The sequence below is a fragment of the Aulonocara sp. 'chitande type north' Nkhata Bay genome, linkage group LG22, assembly GCF_057382095.1.
Source record: "Aulonocara sp. 'chitande type north' Nkhata Bay isolate Kocher_YH1m ecotype deep benthic linkage group LG22, A_spYH_male_GT1.1, whole genome shotgun sequence".
Classification (NCBI taxonomy): Eukaryota; Metazoa; Chordata; class Actinopteri; order Cichliformes; family Cichlidae; genus Aulonocara; species Aulonocara sp. 'chitande type north' Nkhata Bay.
In genome coordinates this window covers 14,574,147-14,595,510 of record NC_141364.1, presented here as the reverse complement: position 1 = coordinate 14,595,510, position 21,364 = coordinate 14,574,147, and the positions used below count along the sequence as shown (strand labels likewise).

At 40.6% G+C, this 21,364-nt stretch overlaps 1 protein-coding gene and 1 long non-coding RNA gene across 3 annotated transcripts; one reads left to right on the top strand and one right to left on the bottom strand.

Annotated features, from left to right (window-relative positions):
* Positions 1 to 762: 762 nt before the first annotated feature.
* On the bottom strand, positions 763 to 16,798 carry LOC147303823 (tripartite motif-containing protein 46-like). 2 transcript variants are annotated; one of them, XM_086280014.1, is made up of 12 exons: positions 15,847 to 16,798; positions 13,138 to 13,399; positions 12,844 to 13,033; positions 11,964 to 12,162; positions 11,269 to 11,415; positions 10,441 to 10,536; positions 9,848 to 10,101; positions 8,902 to 9,023; positions 8,361 to 8,699; positions 4,757 to 4,986; positions 2,914 to 2,981; positions 763 to 2,589 (listed from the first exon to the last, which is right to left on the bottom strand). In XM_086280014.1, exons 1-12 carry the CDS (start codon positions 15,937 to 15,939, stop codon positions 2,166 to 2,168), a joined length of 2,424 nt encoding a protein of 807 aa, XP_086136140.1. In that variant the 5' UTR covers positions 15,940 to 16,798; the 3' UTR covers positions 763 to 2,165. The 2 variants fall into 2 exon arrangements, with proteins under 2 accessions (XP_086136140.1, XP_086136141.1); XM_086280015.1 differs by lacking the exon at positions 15,847 to 16,798 and adding an exon at positions 15,048 to 15,350.
* Positions 16,799 to 17,555: 757 nt separating this feature from the next.
* On the top strand, positions 17,556 to 20,759 carry LOC147303822 (uncharacterized). Its single transcript, XR_015126867.1, has 3 exons — positions 17,556 to 18,853; positions 19,168 to 19,327; positions 20,561 to 20,759. It is a non-coding gene; the product is annotated as an uncharacterized LOC147303822 (long non-coding RNA).
* The last annotated feature ends 605 nt before the right edge of the window (positions 20,760 to 21,364 follow it).

Below are 21,364 nucleotides of genomic sequence, written 5' to 3'. Positions count from 1 at the left end.
CGCATGACTTACACTTCTAAACGATCCGTCTTAAACCGAGACTCGGTCTGAAACAAACTGCTACTCTGTCTTTATGCCAACTTTCCTCTGATTGGCTGCCCTTCAAAAATGGAGAGCTTGAACACCATGTGGGTGGGGTGCCGTGTTCAGACAGAGAAATGCGTCCAAGATGACCATTTTATAGAGATTATCCCCATTTTTTGACATCATACAGATCCATCCATCTTCTTCCACTTATTCAATTCAGGTTCGTGGGAGGCTGTTGCCTAGCTCAGGTGTAGTAGGGTGAGAGTGAGAGGTTGTACACCTTGGAGAAGTCGCCAGTTTGTTGCAGGGCAACTTGAGACAGACAACCTTCAAACTCACCATCACACAAGCGGTCATTTTAGAAACACTTCATGTAGATCCAAGAGTAGAAAAAACTCTGAAAGAGTTCTGTGCCCCTCACCCCAACTGGTCATACAGATGGCCATCCCTCCCAAAGCCTGGTTCTTCCCTAGGTTTCTACAATATAAAGCACCTTGAGGCAACTGTTGTTGTGATTTGGCGCTATATAAATAAAACTGCATTGAATTGCACTTGGTTGATAGCAATTACTTGTATACATAAGCTGGCCTCATAATTTGATTTGTTTAATAGAAGCATCCACAACTGTAACAGGACATGTATGATGGAAAAAAAGGAAAAGTATAATAGGTCAACTTTAGAGATCGCTCACAAAGAAAGCAGAGCAAACTTGGTTTGTTAATTTGTTATTTATTTAATTCAAGTGATCAAACCTGTGGCTCTCTATTTTTTTTTAAAACTAAGTTTGACAATTCCTTAATTCTTCTTCATCACCTTCATCATCATAATATTTTCTTTATATGGCAAAAAAAAGAAAGACAAAGCAAATATTTATCTTTGTATTTAAGAATAAGGTTAGCAGCACATTTCAGTCATTTGTTTACCAGTATCACATACCAAATAATATATGGGGAACATCCTCAGTGATTCTCCTTTCCAAATAAATGTATTCAGACCATTACAGTAACTGCGTGTGTCTCTAGTGCTTTGCTCAGAGACGGAGTACTGCTGCCCCCTAGCGCTGAAACGGCGCCAACGTTTCACTGCCGGAGCACAGTAAAGACGCCGATTAAGAACAGTCTGAAACGCTGATTGAATTCTAACAACCACGGCAACACAATGAAACAGAAGGTGAGTCTGTAATAATTTAAACAATTTGAATTTATTCAGTGTTTCCTTCCTTAATCCATTTTTCTTTTGCAAACATTCTGTCAGCAGACGAAGTTTACACGTTAATCTTCTGGTTTCTTTTCATGAGAAGCGCTGCTCATTAACTTACAATCAAGCAAGGTTGGGGGAAAAAAATCCAAAGTATTGTGTGCGAGAAAACAAGTTTTCACTATCTGCCAGTCGGTGCCGTTATCAGTCAAGCCACACGCCCCCGTGAAAACAGGGAATTAAACACCCAAATGCACACACATACACTCACGCACACACACAGACAAACATCAGACTATTTGAAATCCAAAACAGCGATGCACAAACAGAAGTGTGGAAACTAGTGATTAGCTGTGCAGCAGAGGTATAATTGGAGCCTCTAATTACAGTATTGCCTCATTGTTCCTCTCTACCTCTAATTTACCACATTTACATCCCAGAAAAACAATCACTTTGGTTGGGATCATAATGGCTGAATGACTAGCATTAGCTGTGGTTAAACACAGATTTAGTTATAGATGCAATAAAAGCTCTTTTGTATTCACATAATGTTCATATCTCTGAAACAAAAGAGAACCATTAAGGACACGAAATGACAGAATAAAAGCTTCTACATGAAAGACGACACTGTGTGAAGCTATGTATACATTAGCATTATAAATGTATGCAGTATAGCCTGGCTACAAGTGCAAGCATCAAAGATATAATTACATATCAGGTGCTGGATAGTCCAGACACTACTTAAGCAGTAACTCTTGCAAAACTGCATGTAACAAAAATGTAAGAAACATAATTACATTGCATATTTGTTGCTATAGAAACATTTTCTTGTAGAAGAAAATTAAATACAAACCAAAGTCGCTGAGATGTCTAACTTTTCGCTCTAGCTTTGTAAATACTTCACAAATTAACCAAATACATTCCCGATTACCAACTTCAGATCAGCCATTATTTAAATTGGAAACTCGCGGCTGGATGGTCACCCGTCTGACCGGAGTCTGATCTGCGTTGCGATTGGCTACCAGCTCTTGAAGCTGTAGGGCCCCTCCACCAATGAAACAGAAAGCGGGGCACACGGGGCCGGTGCAATCCACGTGGCCTTCCCAAAGAGGCCGCAAGGAATGGGCATCGTAGAACGTGACGCGCCCTTTCTCAAAGTCAAGGCACACACCGAGCCGGGGCGGCAGCGGGTAAGTGAGGCCAGCGGGCGATGAATGGCCGTTGCTGTTGGTGTCCCGCTGTTGATGGTGGTAGCTGTGCTGCGGCAGGTAGATTTTACCCATCCCCATAGTCAGAAAGCAGAAGGGCGGCGCAAAATCCAGGGCATCCTCTGCGCCGCTGTCATGGCCGCTGTCTGGGTCGTAGCTGCAGAGAGACAGAGCGAGCTCTTAAGTTCTTTTCTGACCACCGGCTTTCTTTCTTTAAACTAGTTTTTGTGGTGTTGCAGTCACAGCATGTGTGACAAATGTTGGCAGGTGGAGTCAAGTATTTAGAGCCTCCTACTTTTTGCACACCTAAGATTTTGTTTATACTAAATTAAACCTAATCTGTAATCCTATTTGAAGAGTGGATCCTAAATACACATAAATAAGCATTAATATTGTAGTAAATCGTAATTTGCATGATCATCACTGCTGGAGTTAAAATCTATTAGGCTGGATCTGGAGCTGTCATATTTTCTTTGCTCACCGGGGACTGGCCATGTCTTGTGGAAGGTGAAACCACTCCTGCAGTTTGGATTCCAGGCCCACTCCCACCTGTTCCAAAAAGAAAAGAGAAACAACCATTGTGTAATTGATAAAGAACTTATTTTTATAGCAAACCTCATTTAAGTTATCCAATTTTGTCCTTATTTTAATTAAGTGGATGCATTTTAAAGAATGGATTAGCCTTTTTCTTAAAACAATAGGAGTAACCATTGAAGCTCTTTTCTGAACTGAGCAGCTACCCTTGATTAAAAACCTGGAAACTATTCTAATGCTCATCAGACAATATCTTTATTAATATATACGAGGTATCAAAACCCATCATTAAGAATACATGGGAAGCTGTTGTATGTCGCCCTTATTGGGGTAAATAAGGGTGACATATTTGATATGTCAGCCTTTTTGATATTGGCTGGGGCCTTTCTGGTACTCAGACGTCGTCCCAAGTAAGTTAAGTTAATTGGCAATTCTAATTTGTCCATAGGTGTGAAGGGTTGTCTGCCTCTCAATCTATGGCAGCTGGAATCTGCATTGAGAAAATAAATGATGTAGTTAAAACTCTGGAGTTTATATTACCTTTAAATAGAGCCATGGAGAAAAAGAGAATTACAGTTATTAGGTATATTAGTTTCAGTATAGTTTGGGTTATTTCACAAGCTGGAACCATTTCCTCATTTAGATTCGACAGCATTTCTAATAGATAACAGCAGATGGCGTAAGCATGAATTGAGGCTGCACTTTGGGGAAAGCCTCAGAGGGGATTGGCTGCGACTCCTAGACAAGGCAGATCCCCATCTACTAATGAGAGGTAAATAAATTGGAAAAGGGAGCAAGGGTGAGGCACGGAAATGAGAACAAACTGCTTGTAGTCCGCGTGGTGGGTTTATGTGTTCTCTGGGTTCGTGTCACTATTATAAGTGGATTAGGGCTCATTTTAAAAAGGAAGGCGGCAGACAGTGTGTTTAAATTCACACACATTCACACACACTTTGTCATTTCATTCAAACATTTCATTTTGGTTGAATGAAATGACAGAAGGCTGATCTTACATTGTACCAAATATGATGAAATCACACTTTAACTTCATTAACATATCATTCCCATTGAACCTTCCTCACACCAACTCTGAGGACATTTTAAATTTAGATTTTATGATTTTTTTTAATACCCTTAAAGCCGTACATCTCGGACCTCTGGGTATCACACAGGCCAGTTTGTACTTTGAGATTGTTTGGACAAAGAGGCCATTTGTCTGTTCTAGTGCTCTTCTTCAAACTAAAATAGAAACTGTTAAAAGGTAGTTTGCAGTCACGACACAAAAACATAAACATAAAAACACAAATTTTATTTTCCTTGAGTTTCACCGACCACATTTGTTTTTATTAGTCTTTCTTAATCTGATGACCTGTGGCCTTAAGCAGTGCTCAAATTTGGTACTTTTTTTAAGAAGATTAAAGCATTTTTAATCTGGAATATTTAGTTTTTTTTAAAAAAAGTCTACACTATACTCTACACACAGTAATGGGAATATTGACCTGGCAGTACGTTTTCATGAAATGCTCAGTTCAATTCAGTTTTATTTAAATGGTGCCAAATCACAAGGACTTAAGGCACTTTATATTATAAGTATAAATCCTGCAATAATATGGAGAAAACAGAAAACCCCAACAATCAGATTAAACCCTATGAGCAAGCACTTTGTCAACAGTGGGGGGGCGGTGGGGGGCTGAGGGGAGGAAGACAGAACAGAGACACTTTGCGGAAAAAAAGGCAAAGATTAATAATAACCAATGATTGTTGAAATGTGTGCACATGAATTCACTTGCCTTCACAAGGTAAGACCCAGGCTCCACTGAGCATGCCCAGTAGTGCCGTCCTTGTGTAATGGCTACATCCCCTACAAGTAGGTCAGAAGTCAGGTGACAGGAAGTTAGGGCGTGGTCGGCAGCCTGCAGCAGAGAGAGACCAGGAACGCTGCGGGCACAACGCTGCTCTTTGCTGACCACCAGGCGGTCGGCGTGGAGACCCCAGCGAGAGTCCAGGTAGAAGTTAAGCACTGAGAGGAGAGAGTGTGACAGAGGACACAGCAGAGGGAGGGGAGAGAAGAAGAGAATGGAGGCAAGAAAGAGGGAAAATTGAGAAAACAAAGGGACAGGTGCATACAGAGATGACACATGGGGGTTTTAGAAGTGACAGGAGGTGACAGACAGATTTACAATCAGAAAACGGCAAAGAGAAAAACAGTGAGGAGAATAAGAAGCAGCTGAGAGGAGAGCCAAGAGGGAGAGGACCACAGAGTAGGCATGCACCTCCTTCCACCAGCACTGGAAGAGAAAAGGACACTGGTCCACACAATGCACTGATGACTCAGGAAGTAAAATACAGAAGCTTTGGCAGCGTTAAGTGCAGTATTTCCACAGGAAGTACAGTGGGAAGATATGCAATAGCAGGAAGGAAACAACAGCCAACAAGGACACGAGGAATTCAACAATCACTCAAATCGATGGTTAAAAAGCCCTAGATCTGAATCAGATCCATGTTGTTAAGCCTCAGGTCTTAACAAACCGCAAACCTCATCAGCACTCAGAGAGATCTCGTTACAGGAGCTAAAGTGGGAGGCGGAGGGATGAGTGGGTGTCTAAGCAGGGGTGGAAGAACAGAGGATGTGTGGGATGACCGTAAAGAGAAACAGGGAAAAGACCAAATAATTTAGTGGTATGGGGTACAGAGATTTGGTGAGAGGATACGTATGAGTGCACTTCTTACGTTCTGTAGGAGGCACGTAGTTTGGCAGCGTGGAAGTAGCACAGTTGAGGATGACAAGTAGAAAGCTGTGAAATGGAAATAATACATGAGAGAAAGATGAGGAAATAAAGAGTAAGAAAGTGAAGATGATTCAAAAGTGAAGAGAGAGAGAGAAGTGGAAATAAGTGAGAAAGGAAAAATTGGAATGACAGAAAAGAAAAGAGAATGGATTTTTAAGCATTTCACCACAGCAAGCATTCCAATGCTTTCATTTTAAATGAAAAAACAAAAAATGGGTGCGATGTGGTGAACGTGTCAAGTGTGTGTGATGCATTTTACACTCAACAGAGGGATAAACCATCCAAATTCATATCTCCTTTCATAGTAATTATAACATATTTGATACTGTCTAAAGACCTTGGGGTCTTGAGGTACAGCAAATGTATTTGGAAGAGTAACAGAGATGCCTGCTGTATTTAGCTACGCTAAAAAAAAAAACACAAAAGACGTTGTGAGCCAAGAACTGTTTACTGGGTGTTTACTCTGGGTATGTTTTCTTACAGTTTTACCTCCAGCATGCACAGTTACTGTGAGCTAAGTTAATGTTGGTGCCAGTTTCTGTGTTTCTGTTACAAGCAACGTGCCTGCATGGCGAGAGAAACAGACAAAATAAATCAGAAAATAAAGTCCAAGTAATAAAGCTTTCACCAAGAAAAGTGGGCTGCGTGTTTACACCGTTTTTCTTGTTTATTTATTTTCTGCAGTTGCTTTTGTTTCAGGTATTAATATTTTCATACTTTTGAGGATTATGGTTTGTACAGTGCACATTGTTAACCCTGCAAGATGTGAATGACACTAAAACACATGCAGTTCATTAAGGTGTGCTAAGAGTCTCCTGACGATTCTTCCATGTTGGGAGCTGGGACTAAAATCAGGTTGGGCTGCTCCTTTAAACCAGCTCTGCATAAGAGTCTAACCTAAAGGTGTTCAAGGGAATCTGATCGCAGGTCAGTTAAATTAAACTACTCGTGGAATGTACATAACAAGCAAATTTTTATCACATTATGGCTTTTCAAGTGACTTAAAATGTGACTCTTGTCTAACAAATTTACAGTTTCTGTACAGTGCTGTGATTGTACTGTTGAAGTATTTTCCACCTTCCTGATTTCTTAGTTTCATGCATATTTATCCCAAATGTAATGTTTCAGATCATCAATTGAATTCTAATATTAGAAAAATATTACCAGAGTAAATACAAAATGCTGTTTTTAAATAGTGATTTCATTAATTAAAGTGGAAAAAGTTACCTGGACCTGTATGGAAAAAGTAATTATCTCCCTTGTTAAATCCTTAATTAACTGTGATTAACAACATTTTTTTGGACAGATGAATTTAATTTAACATGTCACACCCAGGCCCGATTGAATCAAGAATCACTTAAAAAGAAGCTGTCTGATAGTGAAGTAAGCTAAAAGATCTGAAAAAGCAACACATTATGCCACAATCTAAAGGAAAAGATGAGAAACAAAATGAGTGACATCTCTCAGTCTTGAAAGGGTTACCAAGGCCATTTCTAAGACTTTGGGCCATCAACAAACCACAGAGTCCTCCTCCACTCTTTAACCAGGGGTGGCCAGCCAAAAAAAAAGCCAAAAAACATACTGATAATCCCAAAGACTTTTGAGAAAATATTCAGTGGACTGATGACTGAGACTAAAGTTGAACCTTTTGGAAGGTTTTGAAGGTTTGCTGCTCATAAAATCCAAGATAAAACTAACATAAAAGCACTCGTGCAACAGTCAAATATGGTTGTGGTAGTGTGACACGCAAAACCCTCCAGTTTGGCAGAATTGAAACAAAAGTCCTCCAGAGCCGGACTGACTGGGAGAATCACTCACTGGCAGGTGTTGCAAAAGCTGGATTGCAGTTCTTGCTGCCATCACAACCAATGACTAGGTTTAGGGGGCAATTATTTGTTCACACATGGCCGTGTAGGCTTGGATAGCTTCCCCCCCCCCCCCTTGCTGAGAATTAAAATCATCATACAAAAACGTGCTTTATGTATTTGCATCATCTTCGTCTAATACTAAAATTAGTTTGATGATCTCAAACATGTAAGTGTGACATATGAAGAAAACTAAGACAGATGGGGCGAATACTTTTACACAACAGTGTTCATACACAGCATGTTTATTATCAGTTAGCTTGGTGAAAGAGAGATACAATCATAAGGTGATAATTCTGACAAAGTCACAGTGCTTACAGAGGCTGCTTGTGCAGAAAATTTAAAAAACTTTATGCAGGAAACCATCTGAACCTTTTTGAAGCAATGCCTGAAAGTCACTGCACTTTAAACTGGGATGCAATTGCTTGGTGTCATAGTCATGATTATTAATTGGGGTAAATGTTGAGTCGTCAGATAAGATCTCATAAATAAAACATTGACTCCCAAAAATATATATAGTATAAAACTGGTTGTAGTCCAGTTTCAAGGTGTGGTTGCTTTCCCAGGACAATCTGTGACATGCATGTAAACAACCTCACGTCAAACTAGTTTGACATGTTTCTGGTTTGTTTTGTTTTTTCCTCAAACAGCCATGTTGTTTGGGTGTGTTTACACTGTGACAAAGTCGTCCTGTTCAGTTGTTAATAAGGACAACTAAGAAGCTCGGTGTGTGCCCTCACCTGGTGCAGGCGGGGTGTGCAGGTACACCTCCTCACTGTACTCTCCGTAGCCTGCCTTGTTGCAGCCTCTCACCCGCAGCACGTACACGCTGTCCATTTCCAACCTGTCAATCACAGCGCTGCTTCCACTCACTTCGTCCATTCGCTGCCAGCCCCAGCGCGCAGCAGCCAGTCCTCCTCTGATCCCACCTCTGGACGCTCCTCCTGGTACTACACCACGACGGCGATACTCTACAGAAAAGTGCCAGGATGGTGCAGACTCCGGGGGCAGTCGCCAGCACAAGAACAGCTGGTCGTAGGCCAGACTACGCTGGGTATCGATCACTGGAGCCAAGGGCACTATGGCAATAACATAATGATTAGATCAAATTTTTAAGTTATGTTATATATGTAATAATAATAATTCTATAACCCACTCGCATGTAGTTGGTATGAAATTATTTAGACAGTGAATGTTTAATTAGAAAGTTAATAGAAAACTTGCTCTTACGCTATTTCATTCGTATCTTTTTTTTTAACCTTCAACTAGAACCCTCCTCACCCTGGATGAAGTTCAACTCTGTCAGGAGTTTAAGTTCTTTGGAGACGTCCAGCTGGAAGTGTCTGAATGATGGATCGGCCGCTAGTGTGAAATGTTGCAGATTCTCAATTGCTTTACTCAGCCTAGTGCAGTGAAAACAGGGAGAGCGGCGTCAGAGGAATCAAAGGCTTTCAGGAGGGACAGTGAGGAAGACTCACAGTTTAAAAGGATGTATGAAAAAGAAAATACATTAATAAATAAAAGATAAGACTGCTTTTAATCTATATTTCTATTATAATAAAAAACATAAGCAGCACATTAGTGACATCCCTTCAGTTTTTATTTCCAGATACTGTGCTGTATGTGGGGCTTTCCATATTTCCTTTCACATATTTACATTTGAACCTAGCCAGGGTGTTCCCTGCCTCCTCTCTGATGGATATTTACTTTTATAATAACAGATGCAACAATAAACTGAACTTTCAAATAATGAGTTAAGGGTATGCACAAATAGTCCCAGTAAATGTAATAAAATAGGCAGCCAGTCATAAGAATGTAGGCTCAAAGGTGCACGGGAGGTAAAACAGCTTGTTACAGAAAGAAAATAACAAAGGGGCTTATTATTATATAAATAAGACTCATGCAAAGCAACTCCAAGAATAAAAATATGGTACTGGAAACTTTGACAATACACACATTTTGTGCTATTCTTTGGATTTACTGACAACACTGCTTATGCTGTTTCTTTATTTGGCAAGATGATCAACATGAATCCTATATTGGAACCAATGAAGTTATGATTCCTATACATTCTAAGGCTGCTTCCTCTCCCCTGAAGCCAAACAACACAGAGAAGAATGCAGGAAGAGAAGTCTCTGAAGATTTCCCCTCAAAAAAAGAAAGAAAGCGCTAATCTAAGATCTATTCAAATCAGAGAGTGATTACTTAACGCAAACAAAAAGGAAACCTGTTATGAGTCTGGCGAGAAGCCTGCACAAAACAGGGCTGATCTGTTTCTTTCAGCAGTTCCTGCGTGTACGCCATGAGCCCAGCGTGCTCCAACAAGCCACGTCTCTCCGCCACTTGAGCAGCCAGTGCCTCGCCTCGTTTCTGCCGTGCCCCCTCCAGAGCCTGGGTGAGCGAAGCGTGACGCTCGGCGAGAGCGGCCGTCAAATCCCTGATGCTCTGAGCCAGCTGCTCTCTGGCCGACACGCTGTTTACCTGGTGAGGAAAAAGCACAAAGACAAGTTTGGAGAACTAACACCAGGCTTCTGCTGGTACATTCTTAAAAAGGGTCCAAATAACATTATAAAACACTTTGAGAAAAAACACATTTTTGGAGTTATATAGGTTTGTAATGATATGATTAGGGATGCCAGCTATAGTAGGTAACAGGTTTACTGTAAAAGAGTCAAACAGGTTGGATCATGCATGAAACATGCAGCAGTTGTACATAGTATCCAATCCTAAACAGCCAAGCTGAACAAATACTTGCAGTAGCTGCTGACTGATTTTAATCCCATGTTCTGGGAGATTTTGTGGGCCAGAAGTATTAATCACCTCAGTCTGTGTGATGGAACTCTCCAGCTGGGTAATCTGAGCCAAAACTGTGTCCTGGTTGGACAGAATGTAGTTCATCTCCTTTGTAATCTTCTCCTGTCAAATTAACACCGAATACGTGACACAGAAACAACAAATGCACACAGATTATCAGTTTCACACAGCCACACATCTGCATTATCTTGCACACTATGCTTGTCTAACAGTTAAAGCTGCATTACTGTAGCTTTTTAAACAGCACTGCATCATTTTTATCTTTACCTTCATTGCATTTGGTGGTTGCATTTCAAATGTTAGTGAAGTGCAAAACTATTTTAGAGATCTGGACTTAGTCTAAGTGGTGCAACAATTCCTCCATGATAGCTCAGAATCTCATCTCTGCAGTCTTGCGTGAAAGACTTGGAGCAGAGTCGCTACTTCTCCAAATAAAAAGGAGCGAGTTGAGGTTGTTTATCTGACCTTGTCAGATGGCACCTGGGTGAGGTGTTCCAGACAAGTGAAAGAAGATGGAAGGATAGATAGGGACAGGAATCAAGAACCGGTTCTCTAGTCCAGTTCCTTGGAATTGTTAGTCTGCCTGCCGATCGATCCTGTTTATCGGTTGCATTTGCACTTGTGCAACAATCAGCTGATTTCGGTTTGTTTGTCAGAGGAAGCAGTGAAGCAGTCTTTGACTACTATAATATATTATTTTAACCTGTGAAATGGAGGGTTTCACACTATTCACATATATGCTGGCTTCACTACTACATTCTTTGTGTGTATTCCTGCCTCTAGTAAACCTTTTACTGTGCGGGACAGAGATAGATGTCAGATTGTGAGTCAAACCTTCAGCGCTTGGTACGCCTGGGCCACTGGGAGGATTTTATGTCCGGTGTGAATGCGGCGCAGTTTGCAGAGGGGGCAGAGCAGCCGCTGACATGACCGACAATAGAACTGCAGCTTCTCCTGGTCGTGTTCTGGACAAGTCAGCACCTGAGCGAGACAGGCAAAATAGATGAGAACAATTTAATCTGAAGCACATTTTACTGATTGGAAGAAAACAGGAATGTAGCACACAAGTGTGAGTATGCTTGGGTAATTTATTGATTTGCCTTTTACTAAGCAGCAAAGAGCAAGCGGAGGGCTCTGAAAAACAAAAGTAAAGTAAATGTAAAGGGGTCTCTGTATTTTCTTCTTGTGTTGTTACAATTTAAGTGGGTCAGAAATCCATATTTTGCACATGGAAAGAAACCATAACTGTTCCATCCATGCAGTCTTACAGTAATGTAGAATTACTGTCCTTTATGCAACTTGAACTGTGCCTCACATGGCAATCACACTTTCTATATAATGCAGTGCAATATAACTACACTCGATTTACCACTTATTTAACAACATATACCATTAATACTTATAAACCCTCAGCAAAGCATGTCTTGTTGAAAAGTGTAACAAAAGACTTCATGTCTGCTGTCACTTATGCTTTATTTTAGCACAAGCAGATGTGGATGAACAGTATGCGTGTGTCAGTGTTTCAGTACCTTTGGTCTGAAGTTGAGTGTAGGCTGGATGTGCTCATGCTGCGCCCGTGGCGTTCCCCATGGGTGATAGAGTTTGAAACACTCATTGCAGAAATTAGACCTGCAGTCAGCACAGCCCTTGGTGGCTTCCAGAGTTTGAGGCGGCTTACAGAATTGGCACATCACAGCCACACTGCCCAGACTCACCGTGTGTCTGTACCTGAGAAAGGTAAGCGAGAAAGAGAAGACAGACTGATTTAGCCTCACGTTATTGAGCTCGTTCCACCTTTTTTTTTTTTTTTTTTTAATGAAGTGGGACCTGGCAACCAAGCAAATAAAGGATTAATGAGTTGAATATTTGGACATGAAATAAATTCTCATTAAAGGAACACAAATGTTTATAACAAAGAGTGAGTCGAGCCCATGGGTGTGCTTGAGACAAATGGTAATGAGCAGGTGATGAATGGAAAGCTGTGGAAACATGCGGTCAGCCAGGGTAGCTACAGCATGTTGCAGTGCACGCTCAGTGCTGGTTCAGCTGCTGAATACTGACAATAAGTTTTGGACCTGTTCCCATACCTTCTGCTTTTCAGGTCTAAGTCCTCTCCTTATTTACATTTGTCCATAAACATCATGAGCACTGAAGGACATCAGCAATCTGTAGGGTTATCTAACTGTTTTTGTCATGAATCTGTACTCAAATAGCATCTTTCTGCTCAAGTTAAACACAGAAAGCACTTTTTACTGCAAGTCTCATTCGCTCAGTCACATACACGATCATTTTTCTAATATTCATTCATCTGAAGGAGCTGGGGTTCGATCCATTGACCTTGAGATGGCCTGCTCGACCACCTGAGCCACAGCTCCCAATCTTCTGTTTGCAGATTGAGTCTATACTTACCTCTCCACTATACGCTCCAAGGTGAGGTTGCGCAGACAGTCAGTAAGGCCTTTCTCTCCCAGCTCAACATCTCTGCCGCAGGGGATACAGGGGAACATCATCACCAAGGGTGGACCTTCCTTACGGCGTCTACCTGGGTACGTCCCATAACCGGGAGACCGTGGCATGGATGGTGAAGGGGGGTGTGGACCTTAAACAAAAAAGTAAAACCAGTTATAAACAAAGAAAATTAAGGAAAATCATGGTTGCCATTTCTTTTAGTTTAGGTTATAAATGGAGAGAGGTACTACAAACCTGAACGCAGCACGCGGTCGATGGGCCGTTGTTCATTTTTAGGTGTGGGCCTGCGTGCCTGACGAGGTGAACGGGTGTTGGGTGTGGAGGCTGGTGAGTTGGGTTCTGGTGGAAGCTCTGGAGGCGGGTATCCATTTGCTACCAAGACCTCGGAGGCACACAAGAGACAGACGCTGTGCAGGCATGGCAGGACCACAGGCTGTTTAACTATTTCCTTACACACGGGGCAATGCAACTCATGCTCCAGGCTCTTCATGTTAGACTGTTGGAAGCAAACAAGCAAAGGATGACTATCTGCACATGGTGCTGTAGAGAAAAACAGGCTGAGTATCCAGACATCCTGAAGATGATTGTGTTTAGGAACGCAGCACACAGACACCTGACTGTGCACAAAAAAAACTTTAACTTGAATAAATGGAACTAAAATTTGCCGGCAGCATAAAAAGCTCTCAAACATGAATGCCAATGGAATTGATTAAAATCTAAAACTATCCAATTATAGCATAAAGATGCAAAATTAAGACTATGACTCAGCCAAATGTCGTTTTATACTTAAGAGCTTTGATTCTTACTTCTATACATACATTTTTACTCAGTACCAGAACAGCATTCAAGTTTTAGACCAGTCCGACTTGCAGATGTACAACTGAGGGGAAACGGCTTCACAGCAGATACCCTGAGAAATACTTAGCAATGTGAAAAAGATGTGCCACACAGGCGACACAGGGTGCCAATCTTGTTAAATATGGATTAAGATGAGGCATTAATTATTCAACCACCCATCTCTTAAATCACAGCCATGCATGTGACCATGAGCCAGTAGCCACATTTCTTTATGACTCAGAAATTCTATAACACACTTGTTTCTAAGAAATTTCGTAAAAATGTGTAGTAATGTGTAATATTAGCACGCAAAATCAGGTTTGATAATGCATTTGTCTTTTTTTATACATTACTGCCAATGCAGCACCTTCGCTTTGTGAAACTACAGCAAACAGACCTGGATGGCGAATCAAAACTCGCACCTCTGGAGCACCTAACGCGTGCTCTGCTCAAGGACATGGATCTGACAGAAAAGGACACTGACTATTGCATAAACCTGTGACTTTACCACTGCAGTCACTCTGATCTGATAAAAGATTAATTCCACTCTCATTACATCCTGGTCTGTGTGAAAAATACACAGATTTTATGTCCAGTGATGTTAAGAATAATAATATATTTTATTTGTTGTCCTTTTCCCAGTCATGAGAACCCCCCCCCCCCCCCCCCTTTGCTTTGTGGATGCCCTTGACACAGAACCTACTACCAAACTGGTTGCAGGGCATCACAGACATTATGAGTTAACTTCAAAACCAGGACAAAGCAAACAGACTGACAGTGCTGCATAGGGGATTTGGGGATTGTGTCACTGTGATGTGATATGATGCCACCATCAGGGCTATTTAAACACAAAGATCATGCATAGGGTTGCAGAACAATTGGAATATTATGAAGGGAATATAAAAAGGAAAGGTCTACATTCATACAATATAGCCGGATGAAAAAATCTGTGCAGATACTGGCTGATAGCGCACCATCTACCCAATTTGCAGATAGCACCACCTTAGTCAAATTAGAATTACACGGAGAGAACTGGCGGATAGCGACGACCTGCACTGAAGTATGAAACTGGATTAATGCTAATAACCTCCTTCCTCCCTCAGTCCACCTCAGTCATTTTCTCCAATGTCAACTCTGGCCTATCTTTTTCTCATCCTCTAGCAGCTTAGCCTATCGCATTTTCAAGCACCTCCGATTCCTGCAGGCTGAGCGCACAGCTACAAACTGTGGCTCTCTACCTCCATCTCACACGCACAGTCCGCACTGCTGCTGAGGCCGGCGGGGAAAAACAAGCAGCGCATCCTTACCTTCACCTGGAATCTAGGCGCCATGACAGCATTTCCAGGATCAGAGCAGTGTCTGTGTAGTGCAAAGAGGGGAGGGGTTTGAGCGATTACAACGACCTCTCCTAGCGCAGGTACGATGGGCTCTGGAGGAAGCGGGCTATGGCGACGGAAAAGATAACGCACGTGACTGCCTTTGACTGCTGAACGTGCTCTGTGTGCACCTCTAAGACCACTCCACCACGCTCTGTTGGAGCCGTGTCTAAAAATTACCTCTAGGTTTTAACCCTGCAATGCTTGATGCTCCCAGATGCATCGATACACGTTTTTTTTATTTGTCTCAGCAGCAGCCCCGAGTCCTGCATCTCGTCTCCATGGAAACGAGCATCCAGAGTGCCGAAAAAAGAAACGTGTCATTTGGGTCTGCACCCATGCTATTATTTTTTTAATGACATTATAATTGCCACATTTGAATGGAGGTTAAGCTCAAGTCCGATATGTAGGCTACCGACTATAGCTCATTAATGTCGGTAAAGCAAAAATCGAAGAAGATCAATATTTAATTGGCTAAAGATGATAAGAAAAATATGTTTTAGTTTTATTTTATTTCAGTGGACTTTAATTGAGGTTCAGAAACAGATAGCACACGGATTGGGCCCATGTGATAGAGACATTCCGCCGATAATTCGCTTTTTCCCTTTAAAACATGATAAAACATGATAGCTACTCTTTATTTAAAATAAATAAATAAATACAAATTCATACTCCACGTTATATTCAGCGTATATCAACTAACAGCACAATGTCACAGATATACACTTACGGTGGCGCGAACCAAGGCTTCCATCGCTGATGTGGCTGTTTTTAAATCCATCTCTGCCATTTTAAGAGCATAGCTTCCCCCTGTTTTCATCATCTGGAAATAGATTGTGGTGTGTCCAGGCCGATGGCCATGTAACACATATTAAGAACGCGAAATATGCCGAAAATATGTCTCGAATATAGAAGTGTTTTGGATATTAATATTATTTTTTTCTATTAGATGTTTAATTTGGACATTTTTACGCGCGTTAATTACCGACTGATAATAAGCACCTTGTGCTGCTTTTAGGCATAAAAACAAAACGCTTTCTGGAAAAAAAAAATCTGAATTTGTTCTTAATTTACGAGTACATCCACGCCGAATAGCTACTACTAAAAGATGCCTGTGGCTTTATTCCTCACGCAGGCATCCCTCCCCCTACGTTTCCCATCCTGCACCGGATGCCCTCAGCTGATGCGGAACACAGGGAAAATCGCTGTAAATCCAGGAACCCATTCCTTAATAACTCAAGAACGTAGTGGGGGGAAAAACAGTATTTGTCGGTTTAAAACTGATTTCCGGGATTTAAAATGTTGTAAAGGAGTCGTTGGCCTAGACTCTGTCGAACACATCTCTCGCGGATGATGTCAGTTTGAGCCAGAAAAAAACAATCATATCATAAGATAGAAGCTGCAACCAGCTTTTGGCAAAGGGAGTTTTATATATATTTTATTGATCAGGGCAAAAACTCTCACTGACTTATAAAAATGTATTTTTCAGGAGCGATCACGCCAAGAGGATAGCAGAAATTGCAACAAATTTAACAGTTCTACAATGATAATATAAATAAAGATATATGCTGACGGCAATGCAGACACAGAGTAGGTAAAACAACACAAAGTCATAAATATACTCGGGAAAGCAGCTACTTTTTGTGTTTTGTATACAAACTCTTTCATAACTCCTGTTGACCAGAGGCTATTTACTAACGTAAGCAAAGATATAGTACATAAAAATAAATTAAAAAGGACAAACATCAGAAATCACTTTTTTTTTCAAGTTTTAGGATCCTCAGATCAAGTTTAGTTGTTGAATTTTCTGAGGATACATAAATTTATTTTTATGTACTATATCTTTGCTTACGTTAGTAAATAGCCTCTGGTCAACAGGAGTTATGAAAGAGTTTGTATACAAAACACAAAAAGTAGCTGCTTTCCCAAGTATGACTTTGTGTTGTTTTACCTACTGTCTGCAAAATACAGTATATAATGACCAAAGTCTGGAATCTGTAGGCTAAAATACGCTACTTCAGAAAGTAGCCAGAATGAATCGTCCTACAGCTATGTTACAAACGCCGTTCCTTCGCTTGACCCCAGTTGCCCTCGTCTGCTCCCTTGCAACAATGTTCTTTTATTGAGGTTACATGAAGATACATAAGTTCATTAACATATGACGTATACATACAAACAAAGAGTACCTTGCCTGTGCGTTGTGTAAATGTGTGGGTGTGTGTGTGTGTGTGTGTGTGGGGGGGGGGGGGGGGGGGTGTCAGAATGTGACCCCATAAACGACCTCCCTAAACCTGCTGGTCTGGAAGTCCAGCAGTTCATCTAAACAAAAGGCACTCAGACTAAAACAGATATAGATATGTTTATCCAACCATGAAACAATAAGATCAAGGACCTGATTCTGGACTATTGCGCCAATTTCAGGCTTAGGGTCACTTCTGGGGCAGTTACTTCATGCTGGCACCGCCTCGGGAAAGGTATAATAACAGGCTGTACCATCTCAGTTACGCTCTTTGCCCTTGCAATGAACATGGTGGTAAAGGCTGCTGAGGTGGAGTGCAGAGGGCCGCTAACAAGGTCAGGTGTTCGTCAGCCCCCTATCAGAGCCTATATGGATGACCTCACCATTACAACATCATCAGTCCCAGGATGTAGGCGGAGCTTGCAAGGACTTGAGAAACTCATCTCATGGGCAAGGATGAGTTTTAAACCTTCCAAGTCAAGATCTATGGTACTGAAGAAGGGCAAGCTCTCAGGAACCATTATTCCATCCATAACGGAACAACCAGTCAAGAGCTTGGGGAAACTCTTCGACTCCAGCCTGAAAGACTCTAATGCCATTCAGAAGGCAAATGAGGAGCTGGGAGTGTGGCTCATTAAGGTGGATAAGTCCGGCCTGCCTGGAAGATTTAAAGCCTGGATCTACCAGCATTCCATCCTGCCCCGAATCCTGTGGCCCCTGCTTGTCTATACAGTTCTAATAACTATTGTGGAATAAATGACAATCCAACAATACAAATCTAACAAATGCAATAAGCAAAAACTGGATTGTTCTTCAAAAAGACTGCCATAGCTATTCACATGTCTCAGTGTTTCCTCCACAGGTGGAAAGTTTCCTGACAGGTGTGTTCAATAATGACCTAACCAGCTCTCTGTTGGGTGTGTAGACTACTTCCTTATATTAAAATTCCTGTTTGAACAATGAACATGAGATATGCATGCCTCAGCTGTGTTTGACTCGGTCAATGTGTTTCATTACAAAAGTGCCACTTTACTTCAAGCTGTCGCTAGCAATCAGAAAGTGTTTCTTTTTGTCTTTCGTCAGATCTTTTATTGAACTGTGCAAGTATGCTCATCAACACTAGGCCAGGGGAAGAATTATAACTGCAACAAAGAAAGACCATTATTACCCACACCTGGTCAAAATGGCAAAAAGGAAAATCAACCATACTAAAATAAGTAGGCACACTATAAGTAAACCAGTTCTGAAACTGAAGCTACCAGTCCTCCAACAGAAATCAAGTATAAGAAAGCTATACCTATTTTAGTGATTGCAGTATAAGGTGGCCTCTTGAATTTGCCTGTATGCGAGGGCCTCCAGGATGGAAGCGGTTACATATTTTTAAAAAAATGCAAACAAAGTTGCTAATCAGGAAACAGACAATGGGAGTGTCACGAACACCCTTTTGAACCTCGTGGAGGTGGTTTTCTCTTCGCTCTATTGACTCTGCTGAATCCAGGTAGGAGCAGATTCTTCTGTGACTTTTTTATTGTTTAGATAGAAACTAGACAAATTTTGTTTCTTGTGGTTGAAGATTGATCTGTAATTATGTTAAACTGGCTGGTTTTTGGTTCTACTCTGACTGCATGTATTTTGTTTTAAGGTATTTGCTTCAGTGAAGCTGCTCTTCCGTTTGACATATGTAAAACTTTTAGTTAAGAATCACATTTTTAAAAAGTAAAGAATTATTGTAAGTACAGTCTATCTACATTTCTGTCCCTCTGCCGATGCATGCCAAGTAATATTTTATGATCCATTTTATTTCTTGTCCAGATTCTTGTACAGCACTGCAAACATGTCAGACCCAACAAGACTGGAAATGGCATTGGCTGCAATGTTCAGTGCCTACATGTCCTACCAAGGAGATGACAATAAACTGACCAAAGAACAATTTCTAAAATTAGTGAAGAATGAACTACCCTTACTTTCTCAGGTAAGGGAAAACATTGTACTAATTAACTGCAAATGATCACAATAACTTTGGTGACATCCAGACACTTTTAAAGTGCAATGTAAATGTTTAAGGCATAGTTTAGCATTAAAATCTAGCCCTACAAATCTATTGAGTTTGCAAATGTATCATAACAGCCTGACTAAAAGCATGGACCAAGAGATAATTTTTTTTAAATAACTAATTTAAAAAAAACAAAGTATTATTAATACACTGGAAAGGTTTGTAATAGGACAGTAAATATATTAGTACGACTTTAGCTTAAGTTCAGTCATCTGATTTAAAAACAAGGAAAAAGTTACTATTGCTGCTGATAGAAGAGCTAAAAGCCGTTTTTGTGGAATTTAAGATAAAGTTTCATTAAAGTTTAGGCTACCGGTTTAACTGACCCTCCGCCCCTCTCCACCGCCCACCTCCCACACACACGCTCTACCTTTTTATGTTAATCTCTCATAATAAACACACCTTAGGTTTAAGGGATTTTAAAAAGTATTTACTGTAATTTCGAAAATCTGTAATTTACCTGTAAGACTAACTGATACCTAAAGAAGAGCCAATCAGCAGCATTCTGCTGAGTACAAGATCAATTCTGCAAACTAGAGCTATCATCCACAACAGAGGCAATCCAGCCAGTGTGGCTTCAAGGACTGTTTTGTCTCATATTATCTGCATTTATATTCCTATCATAACCTGAACCTTTACTCCTATTATCCTGAAAAGCGTTTTATATCAAAGATGGACGACAGATAGCTAGGTGGATACAGTGCGCCACATTGTGGTGAAAACAGGGTATTACAAATGGCACGCTTTGCAGCCAAGTGTTAAAGCTGTATTTGAATAACAACTCGATCCGTTCTGTCTTTTTTTTTCTTTTTTTTTTAGAGGTTTGTGTCTCATTTTACTAACAAAGGAGAAAAAGGACACAATTGAACATAAAAATCACCAAAATACCTCATTGCAATTTTTCCTGCACTCAACTTTTGTTATTTTAACCTATTTGATCACGCTATGTATCAATGATCGGTATTTTTCTTGCTGTTATCCATAAATACATAATTTTAACTGAAAGAGCTACAAGTACAGTACTCGTCAGTCCAGATTTCCAGAGTTTTGTTTCTTGGTTAAAGCAGTTCTCTTCTTATTATCAGACTCCCTTAGCAGTGATTTCTTGTATCAGTTTTACCAATGTAGTCATATGTCTGTTCTGCTACTCAGGGAAGCATTGACGTGGGCTGTAAACTGAGTTTCCATCAAACTGAAAACATGTCAGACCACAATGAAATATTCCTCACCAGCAGAGGGAACTCTTGAGCATCTATTCCCATGTCTGTCATCATTATCAAAGTTTCCTCATTCTACTACTGTAACTTTCAATGTTGTATAAGCTTTTCCAAATAAAGAAAGCTTTGTGTTTTGAAGACTTATCCTTGTTCATTTATTGATTTATTTTCTTAAAGATAATAGCACCTCAAGGCCATTTGCTGCACACTGAGACTACCTGGTTACTGTGCAACTAATGGTAATAAACAATTTAGAAGGCAACTAATTTATTACCTTCTAGTGTCTGATGAAGCGTACCTATTAACTGAAGACCATTTAAAATGTTTGTTCAGATAAAGAGACAGTTAATTTCTTTTAATCTCCAATTTTTCTGAAAACGTGAACATTTGCAGGCAGGGTTTGTAAACATATTATGGCAGAAGCACATCTATATCAGTTATTGCTGTATAGAGTGGAAGAGAACAGGGAAGTAACCGTAATCTAATTACCTTTTTGCAAAGTAATCCTTTACATTAACCTTATAATAGGGTTTATTTCAAACCCTATGATAAGGGTAAAGTGAGAAAAGCAGACAATAAGGGTATATCCTAACATGAAACAACTAGTTCAGAGGTGTGAATAGACAACTAGCAAACATTTCTATGCATCCTTAAGTTAAAGAAAAAACAAGCACAATCTTTGACTTTGACAAACTTTATTGTTTTAATGTGAATCCAGGGAAGGCCTATATTGGGTTTC

What these genes read in the sequence shown, in the direction of transcription:
- LOC147303823 (XM_086280014.1), bottom strand. Translation starts at nt 15,939, where the DNA reads ATGATGAAAACAGGGGGAAGCTATGCTCTTAAAATGGCAGAGATGGAT. An exon ending in AAGCCTTGGTTCGCGCCACC is followed by an intron (nt 13,400 to 15,846) that starts GTAAGTGTATAT and finishes TGCTTCCAACAG; the next exon opens with TCTAACATGAAGAGCCTGGA. An exon ending in CAAGACATGGCCAGTCCCCG is followed by an intron (nt 2,590 to 2,913) that starts GTGAGCAAAGAA and finishes GTCTCTCTGCAG; the next exon opens with CTACGACCCAGACAGCGGCC.